At 48.5% G+C, this 20996-nt stretch overlaps 1 protein-coding gene across 1 annotated transcript; it reads left to right on the forward strand.

Moving 5' to 3' along the window:
* Positions 1 to 211: 211 nt before the first annotated feature.
* ttll12 (tubulin tyrosine ligase-like family, member 12) lies at positions 212 to 20680 on the forward strand. Its single transcript, XM_056587888.1, has 14 exons — positions 212 to 520; positions 1062 to 1204; positions 2362 to 2560; positions 3176 to 3335; positions 5528 to 5661; positions 9539 to 9615; positions 10057 to 10173; positions 12019 to 12225; positions 14619 to 14730; positions 15092 to 15243; positions 16341 to 16422; positions 17601 to 17669; positions 18847 to 18985; positions 20316 to 20680. The coding sequence occupies exons 1-14, from the start codon at positions 335 to 337 to the stop codon at positions 20465 to 20467; spliced, it is 1929 nt and encodes a 642-aa protein (XP_056443863.1). The 5' UTR covers positions 212 to 334; the 3' UTR covers positions 20468 to 20680.
* The last annotated feature ends 316 nt before the right edge of the window (positions 20681 to 20996 follow it).

The raw sequence follows: 20996 nt of genomic DNA on the forward strand, positions 1-20996 counted from the left end.
CACTTCAGCTCAGTTTTTATTAGACGTTTTTAGCTTTATCCAAAGGACCGAAGACATTATGGAAAATAAATACAATAAAATGAAATTAATATGTGGTACATTGTTACAAAATATATACATAAAAATGTATTTTTTTTTAACGCATATGATATATAATATGACCAGGGTCGGGGAATGCATATCATGGAAATGCATGCCTTCCATTCCCACAATGCATCGCGTGCTCAGCTGTTTCTAGGCTACTTCCGGGTCCTGAGGAAACACGTGAAGCGGCAAGCGGGTCGGGTCCAGCTTCTGCCGCGTCTTGTTTACAAGTAATCCACAACAAGTAACGATGGCAACAACCAACAATGGCATCGTAAACGGAATGGAGGAGCAGGAGGAGAAGGAGACGGAGCAGGAGGAGGAGCAGGAGGAGGAAGTCTACCGGAACTTTGTGGCTCTGCACGCCGGAGCGCTGAGGTCCTCAGGAATCCCTGAGCTGTATTGGAAGAGCCTGTTCCTCAAGCTGAGCCAGGAGGTCTGGACCCCACGCTTCAATTTCAATTCAATTTAATAAAGCTTTATTGGCATGATAAAACAAACTTTGACATTGTCAATGCAACAATTAAGATGTCAAAGTGTAAAACGTTCAATACAATATATGCATATACATATCAGATATTAGTATATTAAATGCTCAATATATAAAAAGTCGAATGTGACATACTACTATAAAAATGTCAGTATCTAAATGAAAGATATACTGTGCATACATAGTATTTACAATGTGGAGGATGTGTGCAATAGTCCAATCCTTGTGAACAGACAAAGGTTTTTTTTTGCAAAGGTGTGCTAACAATGGTTAAAGTCATGTGGGATGAGTCTGTTTACTGTTTTCTCCCAACAGAGATGGCAGTTTGTAGTTTTGCCCATGTGAAGCTCATAGTTATACCACAAACAAAGCGACATTAAAAACGACAAAGTAGCAATAGTAAACAACTCATCTAATGTGACAGATTGCTCTGGCAGGTATTCGGCATGGCTCCAACCTTACATGACATGATCTCCACCCTCCTTAGATCTATGATGCCGGGGAGGTATTCGGGATCATGCAGGAGATGGAGGAGGAGGAGGAGGAGAAAAATGCAAACCCTATCCCGAAGTTCACCTGTAAAGTGGTCGTAACGAGTGAAGATGGGCTGCAGGCCTCCGACCCCAACAGGTGAGGGCGCCAGAGCGCTTCTTACTGCAAGTCTATGGTGCTACAGGGAAGGATAACTAATACTGAACTTTAATGGTGCCCCCATGGTGGCAGTGGCGCAAAAAGTGGGTATGCACTATATGCGGCGCATAGGGACGCCGCACCAGAGGGGGCGCCAAAGCGATGGAATTAAAATTATTTGAGTCGGCATTTTCTGTATTTAACAGCGTTTGTGTACATGATATGATGATCAATAACAGAGGAAAGTCACTGATAAGGCGCCCTGCCCCCCCTCCTCCCCACACGGCGCTCCAGTGGCCGCCCCCTCGACCACGCCCTGGAGGCGGGCGCCAGAGGGTCTTCATTTGAACCGTATTGTCATCTGATGACACGTACCTCAATATGGAGAGGCAGAGGAGAAAGCCCTCAGGGTCACAACATAGAAATAGAAAGATTGGGAAGGAGAAAGGGTGTGCAGGGATGAAAGAAAGCTTTTCAAAGTGGTTGAAAGACAGTCGTTTTTATGTCAGTGTATCAAGAGGAGGATTGTAAATATTCAGGTAAGTGAAATCTACTACTAGTAAAACAACAGGTTACTGTTGTCTTGCAACTGTGTACTGATCAGAACGGAGCCTACAATATAACGGATCATAACAAGAAAAATAAAGGAACTTGTTTGTGGTTAATTTGTGTTAGTTCAATCTCTATGCAAGTCTTTGTTTTATGTCAATAGACCCAGTAAAAACTGAGTTATAAAGTTGATACTTTATAACTCTGTTAATAATACAAAAGTTAATAAATTAACCATCCAACAAAAAAAAAAGAAAAGATTATTATCATATGAGTCGAGACTGAATCGTTCTACACAGTATTGCGCTGCATCGAAAAATTATACCAATCTGACCTTTTAAAATTGGCTGACATTTTAAAATATCTATATTTGTTTTATGAGTTCTTTAACATTTTATATATATTTTTTTTAAAATAACCCTTTCCTCATTTAGTTTTTGTTTTAAAAAATCTTATTTTTTTATAAAAAGCACTTATTTTGAGAGCCTCTATTTACACTTTGTGCAATGACAATAAAGAGATTCTGATTCTGAAGTGCACTTATTGTAAGTCTCTCTGGGTGAAAGCGACCGCTGAATGCTGACGCTGTGCTGAACCCCCTCCCACAGCGTGTTCCTGGTGGACCATGCCTGGACGTACCGCGTGGAGCACGCCCGCCAGCAGCTGGAGGAGATCCCCGGCCTGCTGCCCAGGATGGCCTCCCTCATGGGGCTGGACTGTCACGGGGAGACCCCCGACCCGGGCACCGTGGACCGGGTCCTGGAGAGCATGTGGCGCTACAACCAGACCTACCGGCTGTCCCAGGGGGTACGGGGGGAGGGTCTCACTCTATGGGGGCGCCAACTGCTCTGCTGAATGAGGCTTCTTGTTTGGTCGTGTTGGCGGCGAGAGACTTGGTTTGAAACAAACTGCTTATCAGGTTTTGGGGTCTAGAGGTTTAGAGGTGGTTTAGAGGTTTAGAGGTGGTTTAAAGGTGGTTTAGAGGAGGTTTAGAGGTGGTTTATAGGTGGTTTAGAGGTGGTTTAGAGGTGGTTTAAAGGTGGTTTAGAGGTGGTTTAGAGGTGGTTTAGAGGTTTATATCTAAAACCATGAGGTGATTTAAGAGGTTTAGAGGTGGTTTGGAGGTTTAGAGGTGATTTATAGGTGGTTTAGAGGTTTATATCTGAAACCACGAGGTGGTTTATATGTAGTTTAGAGGTTTATAGGTGGTTTAGAGGTTTATATCTGAAACCATGAGGTGGTTTATGTGTAGTTTAGAGGTTTATAGGTGGTTTAGAGGTTTATATCTAAAACCATGAGGTGGTTTATAGGTAGTTAAGATGTTTATGTCTAATCCATGAGGAGAATGTAGTCAAGAGGTTTATAACTAAATATCTAAGTAGGAGGTTTATTCATCTAAATATATTGATATCTCCCCTCCAGACGGCGGAGGATAAGGTCCCAGTGTGGTACATCATGGACGAGTTCGGCTCCCAGGTGCAGCACGCGGACGAGGCCTCGTGCCGCCTGGCCCCCCTGTACTACCTCCAGGGGCAGATGGCCTTCTCCGTGCTCTGGCCGCTGCGGGACCTGGCCCCCGGAGGTACGGGCAGAGGGGCGCTCCCTCAGGGGGGCAGGGGCTCACAGCGGGGGGGGGGGGGGGGGGGGGGGGGGGGGGGGGGGGCAGGGGCTCACAGCGGGGGGGGGGGGCAGGGGCTCACAGCGGGGGGGGGGGGGGGGGGGGGGGGGGGGGGGGCAGGGGCTCACAGCGGGGGGGGGGGCAGGGGCTCACAGCGGGGGGGGGGGGGGCAGGGGCTCACAGACACAATTATAACGCAAATAATAATAAATAAAATATTTGATTCACTATTAGAGCATGATCATGGGAAAGTTCAGGCAGTAATTCGAAGGTACCAAGGATACATTGGTAACTCTGGGGGGAAGTGGATATGTCTGCAAGTCTGTAAGACAGGGCTGCAGTACAGTTAAACAAATCCACACAACAAAGAGGTCAGTCGGTTGGCCTGGCTCCAGTATGAGGACGCACTCACACTAGGCCATCTGTACCGTGCCCAAATATGTTTCACACCTGTACCGTGCTCAAGTATGGTAGATGTACTTGGGTCTATTCTAATTTAGGGTAAGAGAGGCTATCTTTTAAATCTTTGCAGTGACTGAATTGTGATGATAGAACTGGGAAATAGGGTGCACTGTGCATAAGATGAGTGTGTGCGACTGTGTGCATGCATGTCTTTTCCGGCTTCGGCATACTGCATGGTTATGAAGGCTTTGTGGTTGGAGGGGGGTGGGGGGGGGGGGGGGGGGGGGGGGGGGGGGGGGGGGGGGGGGGGGGGGAGGGGGGGGGGGGGGGAGGAGAGAGAGAGAGAGAGAGAGAGAGAGAGAGAGAGAGAGAGAGAGAGAGAGAGAGAGAGAGAGAGAGAGAGAGAGAGAGAGAGAGAGAGAGAGAGAGAGAGAGAGAGAGAGAGAGAGAGAGAGAGAGAGAGAGAGAGAGAGGTGTGGTGTTTGGCTTGTTGTGTAAAATGTTGTCAGCATCCGCTGTGGTTGGACGAATGTGCTTTGTGTATCTGTTCAATGATGTATCTGTCTGATCGTATTTAGATGGATGGTTAAATAATGTCACACGATCGGTCATACATTTATATAGTTGTTGATTGCGCTTCTAATTGCGCCATATTGGTGCCAATTATTGTTGTGTTTGCATTGTAATGCACAACTTCACCTCTTCTTGTTATAAAACATTGCGCATCCAAACAACGAAAGTGTGCGAAAAAAGTGTTGCTTTACGAATAGGCTACTATAGCATATCAGATTTTCAACAATTGCTGTGTGCGTGCGTGTGTTGTCATGTGTAGGCTATAGACTAATTGTTTGCATCCATGAGATATTGAAAACGGCCAACGGCCACGGCCAGATGGCCTCGTGTGAGTGCACCCTAAAACACCTCTGGATTCGTAGCTAAGGCTTGACACGGCGCCAGAGAGTGTGGGGTCATCGTTTAAATCGGAACTCGACCCGACGCCAGTTGCTCTGGGGTCAAGGCGTGCTGACCTCAACCTGGTGTTTAGATTAGTTGTTGCTGACCACATGCTTAAAGGAATTTATGACTGACCGGCCGTGCGCGGACATCTCATATGGGAAACAGCTTAGTTTGTGAGAATTAAACAGAGGCCGGGATCTTTTGACCGGCAGTGCTTTGAAAACTACCCGGCTTTGGTGTTGCCTTTTCAGCGATTAGAGTCTTACGTCAAAACTTGCTCCGGACTCCTCGATTCCTCATGATCTATTAGTTAGTTGAGGTGATAGAACTCGGTTCTTTTTCTACCACACGCCCTGAGACTCAGTGGCTCCAGTGGGAATGCAAATCTAAGCTACCTTAACCAGTTAAGGTAACCAGTTAAAGTAACCATCAGTTAGAGAGGGGAAGGGGGGTATCTAAAGGTCCAAGGGGAATGTAAACAGTTCCTTTTAGATTGACTAGTAATTATATGAACAAGGTTAATGTAAGGTTTATAATTGTTTATTATAGTTATGATTAATATTTCCACGACAAACACCAACACAATTATAACAAAAAAAAACTTATAACAACACCGACCAAGGCCGTGGCTACAAATGTACTATTTTGTAGCCACCCATTTGCCCTTTTGATGCCCGCCTCCTCCTGGTTCAGAAACCCGGACCTCCGCAGACCAGTCTGCACTGGGTCCCAGTGGGTCCCAGTAGATCTCTGAAGACAAGGCCGTGTCCTCACCGTCTCCCTCTTCCCTCCCGCAGACCAAGTCACGCGTGACTACGCGTACGGCGAGACTAGGCCCCTGGTGAGGCAGTGCCGCCTGTTGCCGTGGATACCGGCCGACCTGGAGGGGGTGAGCACGGACACGCCCGAGCCCTCGGATCTGTACTACGAGGTGAGCAGTGATTCATGAGTATTATGCCCCGTCAGCACGGGCGAAAACAATCTTTTCCTCTCCGTTTTCCTTTGATGCGTTTCAGGAATATCTCCACAAAGACGGACTCATTGCGAAAACACATCGAGCTTTAGGAACGCTGTAGTACATATTCAAGGCGCTGGTACTCCACCAAAAAAAAGTGGAGCGCATCCGGCCTTCATTCAGTCGAGGAGGAGATTAAACCTTTTAAACTGAGCAGAAATACTTTTTAATGTACAGTTAGTAATTAAATTTACCACGGGGCTGTATTTAAAGCTAAAAAAAAAATACAAATAAGAAAGTAAATAAAAAATTCAACACAACTCTAAAGTGGCCCAGCTAGTTGGGGGGCGGGGCAATGACGTCGTCGTTTGCGTTTCAGGCGTCCACATGAAACCGCATATGTCAGTTTATATTTGAATCCACCCTGAGGCCTGGTTTCAGAAAAGTGTTTTTTCCGGGAAACGGGTCGCCCGGATCCGTCTGGATGGTCGGCCCAAACGCACAAGTCTGTCACAAAGAATAAATCACAAAAGAACAGAGGCAGCATCTCCCTTGATAAGATATATGACCCTGGCTACGTCTATCACAGAGGGCCTGGCACCAGCCATCTGGTTCGACCTCGTAAGATACATAACAAAGGGAGGTGTGTTGTGTCATTTGGAGACGCACTGGCCTGTCCTTGTGGTAGAAACTATAACCGAATGCTTGTCATGTTTTCTATGTTCCTACTGCTCTGTCCATCTTATCCTTGTTTTTCTTTTAATGTTTTCTCCTTCATTTTTTTAAATGCTATACAGCAGGCTGATTAACAATGGAGCGTGTAACGGTGACCGCATGAATTTCCTACTTGGATAATAAAGTTTACCCTGACCGTGAGGTGTGTGCACGAGAACAAAAGAGAGACGGTAGAATACACCAGCATTTTCTGCAGTGCGTCTACTTCAGCGAGGTCGGTTAAGCACAGGAGAAAACCAGAAGGGGTCTTTATAAGTTCTTTGGAGATATAACTTCAATAACATAAGGTCTATGCTATCTTCTGCTGGAGGGAGAAGCTGAGAGCTCTGGCACCTCATCCTGTCCTCTGCTCTGTCCTCCGTCTTCTCTTCCTCCAATCTCATACAAAATGTAAACGAATAGCAGAGTAGCAGGAGAGGGGTAAAGGTTAATAATGTTGAGACGTCGTAAAAAACTTTATGGGCACGTTGTCGCGTGGAAGTGGGGGGACCCCCCCCCCCCCCCCCCCCCCCCCCCCCCCTTCTTGAACTCTGTCTCAACCCTGTGTACTCTACCTGTCATCACGTGCTGTTTCTCCTGAACCGTGCATGTTCCAGTCGTTACACATCTAGCCCTGCCTCCTTGGGCCCTACTGGGGGCTGGGGGGGGGGGGACTCTCCTCCCAGCGTTGGGAGGACTCTCCTCTCCTCCCAGCTGGGGGGGGGGCATCACCCCCTCTTGGTAGCTTGTGTCGTGGCAGTGCCTTTGTGAGATATTGCGTCTCGGAGTCAGATGAGACTTCTAAATGCAGAAAAGCACACAGTAGTTGTAGAAAACAACTCATTAAATATACGCATACACCAGTCTCCTCCCCACCGTGGTGGTTTATGTTTATGTTCCCGGTATACTGTGTAAAGGAGAACACCTCTCTAGCCCTTTCTTTACATTGAGCAGCACTGGTGCCTTAGGCCCCGTCCATACGTGCAAAAAACATATTTTCCCCTCCGTTTTCCTTGTCAGCGTTTCAGGAATATCTCCGTAAAGACGGACTCATTGCAAAAACGCATCAAGCTGTAGAAACGCTGTAGTACATATTCAAGGCCTATATTTTGCACTGGTTCTCTACCGAAAAAAGTATGCACATCAAGCCTGCGCGCTGTATACAAACATACGGTCGAGGAGGAGAAAGCGGTTGTTTAACCTTGTAAAAGGCAACCTTGCAACAAATACTTTTTAATGTACAGTAAGTAATTCGATTTACCACCGGGCTGTATTTAAAGCTACAAAAATAATACAAAAAGAGACGAAAGTAGACGAAAATCTAACATTGCCAGTGCCACCTGGTGGGGTGGCGATGATGTCATCGTTTGCGTATCTGGCGTCCACATGAATCCTAACACGAAATCGCAGGGGCCTAACGGCTGGTCATATCTCAGACGAGCAGGCAGTCCTGGTACCGTGCCACTGCCAGTTATGGTTTCACTATCATCAGAGATTTACCACTTCCCCGAAGCACACCGCTTCTCCTTCGTGAGCCATGACACACCCAGGCGAACAGTTCCTACTTTAACGAAAATGTCCAATTGGCCTTGGGCGATCAAAAGCATGAAACTCAGAAGCTGTTCATGGCTCCTCTGTTACAGAGGTGACTGCTGTATCCATGCTTTAGAATTCGGTTGTTTATATGTTACCTTCCCAACGGTTATCCCTACTCTTTTTCCCAATTTTTTTTTTAACTAAACTACAGCTAAAACGATGTTTACATATTGATCTGTATAATGTAGTGATATTTTGTTCCAAAAAAAAAAAGTAAATGACAAAAAATATATAATTGGGCTGTTAGATTGTGGCGTGTGTGTGGACAGCGTCTGGCTTAAGCAGCCTCGCCTGGCCCCGACGCTGGTCTGAGCGTGGGCCGCGCTAGTCGACTTAAACGGGCGCCTCCAGACCAGAACGCGGGGGTGCTGGTGAAACCGGTTTATTATTGTTACGGTTTCAAGGCGATGACACGTGACCCGGTGCTCCGTGCTGCCAGGCGGTTGATCTCTCCCTTGAGTTGGTGTCGGTCTGACTTGTTGTGACAGGTGTGCAGCCTCACCCGGCCCCATGTGTCCGATCAGACCCGATCACGTGGGGCGGGTTCAACCAACCGTCAACCACGCACGCCAACAATAAACGGTCGTGTGTTTGTTGGCATGTAGAAGTCCTCTGTCGTTGAGGAATGTTCGCACAGCGAATTACCACAACATGTGTTTTTCATTTAGTCCTTTGTACAATGTGACTCACTGAAGAAGAGGGAGTGTAGGAGTGTGTGTGTTTGTGTGTGTGTGTGTGCGTGGTTTCGGGTGAGACCTTGACGCGCCGGGATGTCCTTATCTCACTTGGGAGTCAACCGCAGGCATCCCGGTCAGAGATGGGAGAGCTCAACCCTGGGGCCCGGAGAGAAGCACCTGGCTGGTGGTTACTCCCAGGGAGCTGGCGGCGGCCTCTCAGAGTTACCGATGCCCATGTTGCCCTCCTGTCATTTGATCGCACCAGTCGGTGTGGTAGAAATTAATGAGTATATTCTATGGTAAACTATGATTATTATTAGGCCTTATATCTTAATGGTAGAAGACACACGATAGCTGTGAGTCTGGGGTCAGAACAGATGGTGGGACACATGATATGAGCAGGAAGCTATGGGATTAAGGCATGTTTACCTCAGCCTTCTTCTTTGGGTCATCATGGCTACGGGGTTAAGACCTTATTGTTGAACAAGCAACAACAAGGCTGAGTGGTTTGCGAAGCACTGCTGTGTGTGTACGACCCCATGTTCTTTTATTCCCGCTCCAAGCTCTTCCCCGTATGGTATGCGGCACCCAGAATGCATACTAGTTCTCCTCATGTGGTAGGGCCGGTCAGCCATGCATTCATTTGAGATATATTGTATAACATACGCAGCTAGTCTAAACTTTAAGTTGACGTCAGTTCACCCCTTGACCCCAGACTCTCTGGCGCCGCGTCGAGTCTCTCCTATTGAGGGGAGAGGTGGTAGTTGCTTTCCACTATTAATGTATTTATATATAGGCCTGATAATGCTCATGAAAAGTAATTGTTCATTTCTTCCATACCCTCTGCTCCCCCCCCCCCCCCCCAGGCCATTCAGAAGGAGAACAAGGAGACGTCTCCAGTGGAGATCCTGCCCTCCCCGGTTCCTGCAGACAAAGTCCTGAAGTAAGTCTTGATCTCCTGGAGGGAGACCGCGGCCTGACCATATATCACTACACATATTAATGACACACACTTTACATCACAACAATAACGCAGGTTCTGGACCAGAGATACTGGAAACTGGGAATGTCTTTCCAACTGGGAATGTCTTTCCAGCTGGGAATGTGTTAGCAACTGGGAATGTGTTAGCAACCGGGACTCCTTTTCCAACTGGGAATGTGTTACCAACTGGGAGTGTGTCGCCAACTGGGAACGTGTCACCAACTGGGAATGTCTTTCCAACTGGGAATGTTTTTCCAACTGGGAATGTCTTTCCAACTGGGAATGTCTTTCCAGCTGGGAATGTGTTAGCAACTGGGAATGTCTTTCCTACTGGGAATGTGTTGCCAACAGTGCGCTGATGAGGAGGACCTGACGTGTTCCTCTGTTCCCGGTGTTCCTCAGGGTCTTCACCGGGATGCAGCAGGTCAGAGATCACCTCACCCACCCCCGCTTCCAGATGACCGACTCTGAGGAGGACGCGGACGTGGTCTGGGCCTACGTCAGCATCAAGGACTACCGGTCAGCACCGTCAGACTCCACCACACTGACTGGGGTCATACTGTCTGTCTGTCTGGAGGTCTCTCTCTCTCTCTCTGTTGGGTGGTCTGTCTCTCTAGAGGTCTGTCTGGAGGTCTGTCTGTCTGTCTCTCTCTCTCTGGCAGTGTTGCCAGATTGGGCGGGTTCCCGCCCAATTGGGCTACTTTAGATTTCATCTCGCGGGGAAAAAATGCATTGGGCGGGTATATACATTTTGGGCTGCTTTTGCCAATATCTGGCGGTTTTTTACTAATGTGAAAACAGCACACCAAACTGTTATTTTATGGTTTAAAAACGGTACAAATACAAAACTCAGTAGGCCTATACTTCAATATACTTCACGTCGTGATGTCACATCAACAAACCGTTGTGCGCCGACGCAGAAGTCTGAGGCAAAAGCCCGCTCTCTCTCAACTCTGTTAGCGAAATAAGCATCATGCCGAAGTGGGGGAAATATAAAAAACTTTATAGAAAGGAATGGGAGACCGACCCTGAATTAAAATCGTGGATCGCGCCTGCCCCAGCAGATGACAGCAAAGCTCGTTGCAGATAGGCTATTGTAACGTTGAATTAAGAGCCCACCTCACCGGCAGTGTGTCTGCTTATAGGTCGGAATGAAGCGGCCACCGATCATTGACAGGATGGATACTTTATTCTACCGGACTCGTTCGCTTCTTCACTAGACACACACGCTACCGCTCACTCTCCTCGCTCGTCCACTCACTCGCTGACGTCACTCACACACACACCTTTCTCGCGCACACACATACGCTATTAGGACTAACGCAAAGGCAGGTGGTTGATGTTACTGCTGTTAATTCTTGGGCCTGGCACTGGGATACAGGAAGTGCATTTTTCCACATTTTCTGTGACATGCACGGTCTGTGATAATAAAATAGAACTTGCCATTTGGGCTTAATTGTTTAATACCGTAGCGTTACCGCGTAATCAGAAGGACGAGTCGATATGGTAAAATCCCCAGGGATGTTTATTATTACTCCTCAACCGGACGGAGCATAAAACATTGCAGCCATTAGAAGTAACTCTTGGCGCATATAACACTAGAACCACAACATGCATTTAATGTTTATTCAACGTTTTCCTGTGAAAAACGTTATTGGGCGGTTTTTTGCTGAAGTGGGCGGGTTTTGGAACGTGATTGGGCGGATTTAGCTCAACCAAATCTGGCAACACTGCTCTCTGGTGGTCTGTCTCTCTAGAGGTCGGTCTGGAGGTCCGTCTGTCTGTCTCTCTCTGTCTGTCTCTCTCTCTGTCTGGAGGTCTGTCTGTCTCTCTCTCTCTGTTGGGTGGTCTGTCTGTATCTCTCTGTCTGGAGGTCTGTCTGTCTCTCTCTCTCTCTGTTGGGTGGTCTATCTGTCTCTCTCTGTCTGGAGGTCTGTCTGTCTCTCTCTCTCTGTTGGGTGGTCTGTCTGTATCTCTCTCTGTCTGGAGGTCTGTCTGTCTCTCTCTCTCTGTTGGGTGGTCTGTCTGTATCTCTCTCTGTCTGGAGGTCTGTCTGTCTCTCTTTCTCTGTTGGGTGGTCTATCTGTCTCTCTCTGTCTGGAGGTCTGTCTGTCTCTCTCTCTGTCTGGAGGTCTGTCTGTCTCTCTTTCTCTGTTTGGTAGTCTGTCTGTCTGTCTTCCTGGAGGTCTGTCTTTGTGTGTGTCTCTCTATCTGTGTATGTGTGTCTATGTCTGTTTGTGTGTCTGTGTGTCTATATCTGTGTGTGTGTGTGTGTGTGTGTGTGTGTGTGTGTGTGGCAAAGCGTAAAAAAGCAACCCTGCAGATATTTGAGTAAGATGTCTATCCAATGCCGTCATGTGACAGGAAGTGGAGCGAGCAGCGGCCCCAGGTGATGCTGAACCAGTTCCCCGGGGAGTCGGTCGTCACGGTGAAGGACTGCCTCTCGGCCGTGGCCCGGCGGGCCGGGGGGGCCGGGGGTGATCAGCAGGGGGCGCCGTGGCTCCCGCGCACCTTCAACCTCCAGACGGAGCTGCCCCAGTTCATCAGGCATTACCAGCAGAGACACGAGCGGTACGACCCACACACACACACACACACACACACACACACACACACACACACACACACACACACACACACACACACACACAGTGTTAGATCCGTCGACTATACCGCCGCACTGGAGGCTGATTTAGTGAAACCTGTTACGGTTGTTAACAGGTCGGTGGGGGGGATTCGCCCAGCCCCTAACTATCGTAATTAACCAGACACCTACACCCCTTGCTTCGGCGCCCCAGCCCTGAGCATAACCCTGGTCAGGGCCGTGGCTGTGTGTGATAGCCCTCCCCTGGGATTCGTGCTGTTTGAGTGTTCTCTCCGATATAGGCCGACGTGCGACACACCGTAGTGTCAACCCGGGTTCAACCCGGGTCACTCGGTTAAGTCCCTCACAGTTTTTATGAATTTAGCTTTGGGCCTTTGGTTTATGAGCGGGTCGAGGTCCCTGGTCCCACGCGAAGGCCTGATGTTTCTTTTTAAAACCTCTTTACGTTGCCTTTTTGCCCTCTGGACACGTCAGTCACAATCAACCACTTGTATTCTGCGCCTCTTAACGCGGGGGGTCAGCTGGGTTGGCGAGTCGGTCTGCTTCGCCGGGCCGATGAGTCGACAAAGGACTCAAAGGATAAGTGAACCTACTACAGATGTAGTCAGGCAGATTTAGTTTAGGTCCAATTAACAAAATACCTTTTACAATAGAGTATAGATAATAATAAGATAAATGTAAGATAAACAAGATAAAATAATTATCAGATCTTAAGCAAACTAAAACGTACTTCGTATCCGAGTATTTGTTCAATATTGTTCAACCGTAACAGAGATCGTGTCAGGGTGCTATAAGGAAAATAAGAGGCTAGGGCAGAGTTCCTAAGATTAAATGCTATTGCTAAGTTCCCCGGACACTCTTCAGTGTACAGTTCTAAGAGCAGAAAGGCAGAAATGGGATCATACGGCCCTACCCTAAGAAGATGGTCAGCTAACTAACCCAAGAACCTGTCTGAAAAAAAACCTCTGAATCAGTCTGTCCATCGCGTGGATGGTCCTCTTTTTATGCAGAGTCCTGCTTTTGTCTACACCCAAAGAGTGGGGGCCCGATGTCATCTAGCAATCTGAGTTTTCATACATTTTCGGAACAAATGTTCCTTTATTACACATCTCTGGGTACTTTTCCTATTTCGCCCTCAGGGCGGCACATGAGCTGATGTGATGGCAAAACCATCCCATGTCACATCATGGGGCCTACAGAGACAAATGTTCTTTGTATTCCTCACAGTGGCCCTCTAATGAAGCCCATGTCTCCCCCCGTCTTTGTTCTTTACCATTGATCGCATTGACACAGGCACATCTTGAGTGCTACAAAATTTCTACATAATAAGATATTAAGCGGGCCAGTGGGTGTGGGGTTTCCACGCCACCAAGTTGAACAGATGAAATGACACAACACAGAGAGCAGTTCACATTCAGAATGGTCTGTTTACCTAGTAAACAAAACCCGGTCGGGAAAAGGGTCATCCACCTCCTTTATGTCACGGTCCAATACCTTCTACCTATCTCTTTCTCGTTGGCCCGCGCTTCCAGGCGATCACCCAGATCCTGCCTGTCCTTGGCTAGCCCTAGCCCTAGCCTCAGCCTTCTTAAAGGGACACTGTGTATTATTTTAAGTCATGTATTACCTCAAATCAACGTATTCATTCATAAATAAGTCCTCATTGGTGTAAAATTATCTCTGCCAAAAATGTCACTTATCCTCCTGAGCGAGGAATAATTAATATGTAGTTACATAGGACGGGTAAGCTTCATGGAGGCTTCCATGTTCTTCCGGTCTATGAACTGCCGAGAGGGACAAAAAGCACTACGTAGTACAGAAAATGCAAACGCGTTTTCTCTCTGAGCCAGCGTGAATGATGACTGAAATAATTCACTATCTTGCTCGAGGAATAATTACTCATACATCATTAGCTTACAATAATGATTAAATGCCGTTTGAAATTTGTTTCATTCGTGTTCAGTTCTAATAACTGATTCATCTGATTAAGCAAAGAAGTGCAAAGAGGTCCCTGCGGGCATCCATACTTGTAGTTGTTATGAAGTCTAGTCTCACGAACAATCTGTTTTTCCGGTTTTATGTAATAGCCTACGCAATTCAGAAGGGCGTTTCCTGAACGCTCTTATTTCGGTAGAAGGGAGAGGTTTATGTAAGAACACGTAGTGCTTCCGAACCTCTGAGCTGTTTTGAAGGCGGCATAACAACAAAGGAAGCAGCAGACCGAGCGAAGTGTGTGTGTGTGTGTGTGTGTGTGTGTGTGTGTGTGTGTGTGTGTGTGTGTGTGTGTGTGTGTGTGTGTGTGTGTGTGTGTGTGTGTGTGTGTGTGTGTGTGTGTGTGTGTGTGTGTGTGTGTGTGTAGCGGGGAGGACAACCACTGGATCTGTAAACCCTGGAACCTGGCCAGGGGCCTGGACACACACATCACCAGCAGCCTGGACTACATCATCAGACAGAGGGAGAGCCTTCCCAAGGTAACACACACACTCACACTCACACACTCACACACACTGTGTCTGTCTCTCTGTCCCTGTATGTCGCTAGAGGTGTCCGATAGCTGGTCTTTGTGTCCTACAGGTGGTCCTAGTGTCCTATAGGGGGTCCTAGTGTCCTATAGGGGGTCCTAGTGTCCTATAGGGGGTCTCTGTGTCCTATAGGGGGTCCTAGTGTCCTATAGGGGGTCCTAGTGTCCTACAGGGGGTCCTAGTGTCCTATAGGGGGTCCTAGTGTCCTATAGGGGGTCCTAGTGTCCTACAGGGGGTCTGGTCACCTATCGGTGGTCTCTGTCTCGTACAGGTGGTCCTAGTTTCCTACAGGTGGTCTGGTCTCCTACAGGTGGTGTGTAAGTACCTGGAGGACCCCGTGCTGTTCCACAGGGAGGAGCTGGGCCGGGTGAAGTTCGACGTCCGCTACATGCTGATGCTGCGCTCGGCCCGGCCGCTACGTCTCTACGTCTACAAGGTCTTCTGGCTGCGCTTCGCCAACAAGTGAGTCACGCACACACGCATACACACGCGCGCACACACACACACACACACGCACACACGCATACACACGCACACACACACACACACACACACACACACACACACACACACACACACACACACACACACACACACACAAACGCACATTTGCACGCAGAGACACACGCATGCACACACGCACGTGCGCTTGTGCATGCGCACACAAGCACGCACGTGCGCTTGTGCATGCGCACACAAGCACGCACGTGCGCTTGTGCATGCGCACGCACACACACACACACACACACACACACACACACACACACACACACACACACACACACACACACACACACACACACACACACACACACACACACACACACACACACACACACACACACACGCGCGCGCGCGCACGAGCGAACACCCACGCACGCACGCACGCACGCGTGAACACCCACGCACGCACGGGCGAACACACACACACGCACGCGCAAACTACCACGCACGCACGCGCGAACACACACACACGCCAGCGAACACACGCGCGAACACACCCACACACGCGAACACGCACACACACACACGCACACGCACACACGTTGTCAACCTTCCTAACACATACACCATCATTAATCCAGAACAAAGAAGCTTCTTCTTCTGCTGGAGCTGGCTCCTAGACCTCATTAACATTCTTTGATCCCCCCCGGCTGTAGTGGCACCCCCCCCCACAGTGTTGACCCCCCAGCACGGGTTAACACTCTGGGGGGGAAGGGGGGCGCAGAGGGGGCCGTAGGGAGACATCATTCATACAGGAACACAGGCGCTGTATGCGTCACATGACGCATACAGGGGGGGGGGGGGGGGAGTAAGCTGAGAAGTGAGAAGAAGAGAGAAGAAACAGAGACCCCCCCCTACCCCCCTGCGCTCCGGGAGACACAAGGACCTCTGACCCACTTTCCGGGTCGCCTTGGAAACGTGGCCTCCTCCCGCAGCTAGACCCGGAGAACATCACTTTGACTATTTTGACTACCAAAACCCCGCGGCTGTTTGTGTTCTGAGCCAATGTGCTGCCTGCCCGGCCCTAAGCCCGGTCCTTCCCCTGTCCCTTATAGGCCCTTCTCGTTGGATCACCTGGACGACTACCAGAAGCACTTCACCGTCATGAACTACGCTGAAGGTGTTCAGCTCAAACAGGTAACTGGTTCTCGCACGCATTTACAACAGCAACAACAACAGCACCACCACCAACAACCCCAACTCCAACACCAACAACAAAGCTCCGCAGCATGGCTCATACTGCAGCATGAGCTCACCCTGCATCACTGCATCGTGAGCCAACGCAGAGACAACAAAGCAACACCTCTAGCCAAGTAGTGCCCCTTGTACCGCGACGCCGTCTATTCGCATTAACATGATAATGGAACCCCCAATAGGTTAGGGCAGGGGTCGGCAACCTGCGGCTCCGGAGCCGCATGCGGCTCTTTAGCCCCTCAGCCGTGGCTCCCTGCAGTTTTCTTAAAAAAAAAAAAAAAAATATATATAATAATTATATATATATTTTTATATATATATCGTCAACTAAACGAGAGGTCGCAATGGATGCGCAATTGCGCTACCGTGAGGGGGGAGTGAATGACAAAGCTTCGTTGATTTGCAGGTGGCTAATCCCAGTAGGAGTTAAATCTTTACCTGGCATCTGGCATCAGGAAGTAGCCTAGATCCTGCCATTGGCAGGAGGCGGGACATGCCAGTGAGCCGCCAATCAGCAGCATCCACCGTTGACAGCCAATTGCACGAACGAATACTGAGCGAGAAGGGTTTACAGCATTAAAGTTCTTGTGTTGAATATTAAAGCTTCAGTACGTTATATTTTGATAATAAAGGTCCTTACAGTTTTTTCATTACTTGACTATTGTATCGCTATGCTATGCTATGCTATCTATTTGGCAGTATAAAAAATAAATAAAATAGAGAACTGTTTTCCAGTGTGAGAGCAGTCCTGAGGGTCGGGCCGTTTCGACAGCTTCAGAAACGGACTTGGGACCAAATAATAAAGACACAGCATGGCTCACAGATGGCTCACAGAGGAGGAGGGCTGTAACCCCATAACATTGTAACATTTGTGTAAACAGCAGACTGGGTATTAAGCATCACACAAGGTCGAATGAAGACACTCATACAGGAAACACATGACACTCACATGAGACGTGCAGGTTCTAACCCATAGGGAAGGTAAAAAGTACCAAATCAAGTCAAATCACGAGTGATAAATCAATAAGGTGTATCTTTTCAACTTTCACGACCTCTCTTAGTTTGTTGAAGTGTTGTTTGTCTACGACACTGTCTCCTAATAAAGTTCTGTGGGTTCCCAGGTCCACTATGATGACTTCATCCCCATGTTCGAACAGCAGTACCCCCAACACCCCTGGAGCGAGGTGGAGGTAAGGCCAGGGGCGTGCTGTCCATCCCCAGTATACCAGTAACCCTGTGTACCAGTAACCCTGTATACAGACACACAGGCAAGCCCTGTGTACTGGGGCTGTGGGAGAAATTAACCATTACTTTTGTATTAACTATGAGTATTATCAGGCCTATATACATCAGGCATAAACATTAATGGTGGAAAAGTAGAGAAACCACCTCTGGACCCAGAGCAATGGCCTCATAAGGCGCCAAGGACTTTGGGGCCCAGGCTACAGACATCCTCCCATTATTTACATTTACCAGGAGATGAGCACACACGTAAGGGAATGTAAGGCTAACTTTCCATACCGTGTAAGGCCATTTTGAACATATACCAGGACGGTCATATAACATACATGACAGCGCAGTTTGGGTGGATAAGAGGGACTGGGATCGGAGCCCCAGTCAGTGTGTCTTTTGCAAACCACATGCTCGGCTCTGTTGTACCTATTTTGTGGGTGACAATAAAGTCTCTGTCATTACTTTTTCCGGACTCCCCGATTTCTATTGCTCATAGCTAGTTGAAGTAAATTAGAGAAGTCGTTAACAAAAATTGCAACTACAGGGCCATGTCTCTCTGTCTCTGTCTCTGTCTCTCTCTCTGTCTCTCTCTCTCTCTCTCTCTCTCTCTCTCTCTCTCTCTCTCTCTCTCTCTCTCTCTCTCTCTCTCTCTCTCTCTCTCTCTCTCTATCATATTTCTATGTCTCTCTCTCTCTCTGTCTCTCTCTCTCTCTCTCTCGCTATCATATTTCTATGTCTCTATCTCTCTCTCTCTCTCTCTGTGTTTCCTGGTGCCATGCCTCTCTCTCTCTCTCTCTCTCTCTGTGTCTCTCTCTCTCTCTCTCTCTCTCTCTCTCTCTCTCTCTCTCTCTCTCTCTCTCTATCATATTCCTATGTCTCTCTCTCTCTGTGTGTCTCTGTGTCTCTCTCTCTCTCTCTCTCTCTCTCTATCATATTCCTATGTCTCTCTCTCTCTCTGTGTGTCCTGGTGCCATGCCTCTCTCTCTCTCTCTGTGTCTCTCTGTGTCTCTCTCTCTCTCTCTCTCTCTCTCTCTCTCTCTCTCTCTCTCTCTCTCTCTCTATCATATTCCTATGTCTCTCTCTCTCTCTGTGTGTCCTGGTGCCATGCCTCTCTCTCTCTCTCTGTCCCGGCAGGCAGAGCTGTTTCAGGTGTTCGGAGAGCTCTTCCAGTTAGCCGGTTCCCGCCCGGCGCCCTACGGTCTGGGGGACTACCCCTCATCCCGAGCCATCTATGCAGTGGACCTCATGCTAAAGTGGGGGACAGGGCCCAGCGGTGAGTGTGGGGGGGGGGGGGGGGGGGGGGGGTGAAAGAGGATGCGCTCTACTTATCAGCGCCATCTTCTTTCTGAAAAACTACCTAAACCCGTCGCACGAAACAGCAGGAAACCCTGCCCACCACAGCCTCGCTGTGCATTCGATGCGTACGTGTGTTTTTGTGTGTGTGTGGGTTGGGGAAAAGTGTTTCCTATTCATAATGTATCATGATATAACCTTGTTTTCAATCTTAATAGTCAAAGATTAAAAGGCATTTGTATGAGTTCTCTTTGCACCCAGAGAAAGCGCCCTTCCTCTATGCCTGAAAGGGGCTAAGGTAATCGGCATTCATGTCGCCACTGAAGCATCAAAGTATGATGCTTCGGCTCTGCCAATCTCCCGTCGATTCCTTCAGTGTTTGCACTCCCCCCCCCCCCCCCCCCCCCCCCCCCCCCCCCCCAGTGTTGTAGCAGTTGACTCTCCTCTCCCGCCTCGGCCAATCCTTATCTCTTCATGACAGCACCTCCCTCCACTTGTTTCCATTGGTGTCACTTCCCCCGGTCTGAATGTTAACCCTTTAAGACTCATTAACATTCAGGGCATTTAGCAGACTTAAGTTATGGTTGGACGTTGACACAACGCAGTGCAACATGGAACCGAAATCCAACCTTTTAGAACCATTATTTATTATTAACCTTTAGTTACCCAGGCAAGCAAATTAAGAACAAAATTCTTAATTTCAAGTGCAGCCTGAAAAGAGCTAGAAGCTCTATAAGGGAAGGTGGGAGGGGAGTGCCAAAAGTGAAAACAAGGTTACATAAATTACGCTTAGAACAATACAATATAATACAATACAATAAAACAGGTAATCAGTAGGGCATGACAAGAAGGCCTATTCAGCAAGTGCAGGAGTCAACTTTGATTTGTTGCAGATTTTGTGTGAAGACAGAGAGAGCGGGGAAGACGGGAAGTTTAAGGGTGTTTTGTAGGCTGGTCCAGTCAAAGGCTGCAGCGAACCATTCGTTCACAAATTCACAAACCGACGGCGACAACACCAGGACACAGCCAGCTCGTCTGGAGCAGTTAGGGTGAGGTGTCCTGCTCGACACTCAGCTAGGAGGAGCCGGGGATCGAACTAGCTGGGGATTACCATGGCCCTTACATCAAACACTTTGCTGGCAAGTAGTGTCTTACTGTGTGTGTGTGTGTGCGTGTGTGCGTGTGTGTGTGTGTGTGTGTGTGTGTGTGTGTGTGTGTGTGTGTGTGTGTGTGTGTGTGTGTGTGTGTGTGTGTGTGTGTGTGTGTGTGTGTGTGTGTGTGTGTGTGCGCGCGCGCGTCTCCTGATCCAGGCGAGCGTGTGATGAAGCCTCAGATCCTGGAGGTGAACTTCAGCCCCGACTGTGCACGGGCCTGCCTCTACCACCCCGACTTCTACAACCACATGTTCCAGACGCTGTTCCTGGATCAGCCCCAGGACTGCCCGGTCACCCGGATCCTCTGACCCCACACATGAACCACAATGTTGTGGTTACGGGTTTATTCAGCTGCCATCTTGGCTCTAAGCGCTAGCTGAGTGCTAGCGGAGGAACTGAATGCAGAAACCCGCATTCAGTTTGAGGTGTAAAGTAATAAAGGAGGATTTAGGTGATTAAAAAGGTCAATGTGTGTCCAGTTCTTAATAAAAACTATGAATAAAGTTTTTTTTCTTACTTTTCTTTTAAAAAGTTACTTTTGAATAACAGAAATGTGCGGTTCATAACTGAGTCTAACTGTAGGACTGAATGTTTCATCTGGAATGATCATCTCTGTGTTAACATGGGAGAGGGATTCCATCGAGCAGCCCCATGTCTGCTGGGAGATGGTTTACATGTTTCTTTGACTGGTCTTGGCTGCGGTTCGTATTACTGATGAACCCCGGCCCCCCCCCCTAAGGGCGGGGGGGGGCCGGGGCCAGGGCCAGGGGAAACTAAGTGATGGATCATCACATTAAGAAGCGTCTGCAGTAGTGTCCTGGGAAGCTTTTAGCTTGT

This window comes from Gadus chalcogrammus, chromosome 4 (genome assembly GCF_026213295.1).
Source record: "Gadus chalcogrammus isolate NIFS_2021 chromosome 4, NIFS_Gcha_1.0, whole genome shotgun sequence".
In the NCBI taxonomy this organism is placed as follows: Eukaryota; Metazoa; Chordata; class Actinopteri; order Gadiformes; family Gadidae; genus Gadus; species Gadus chalcogrammus.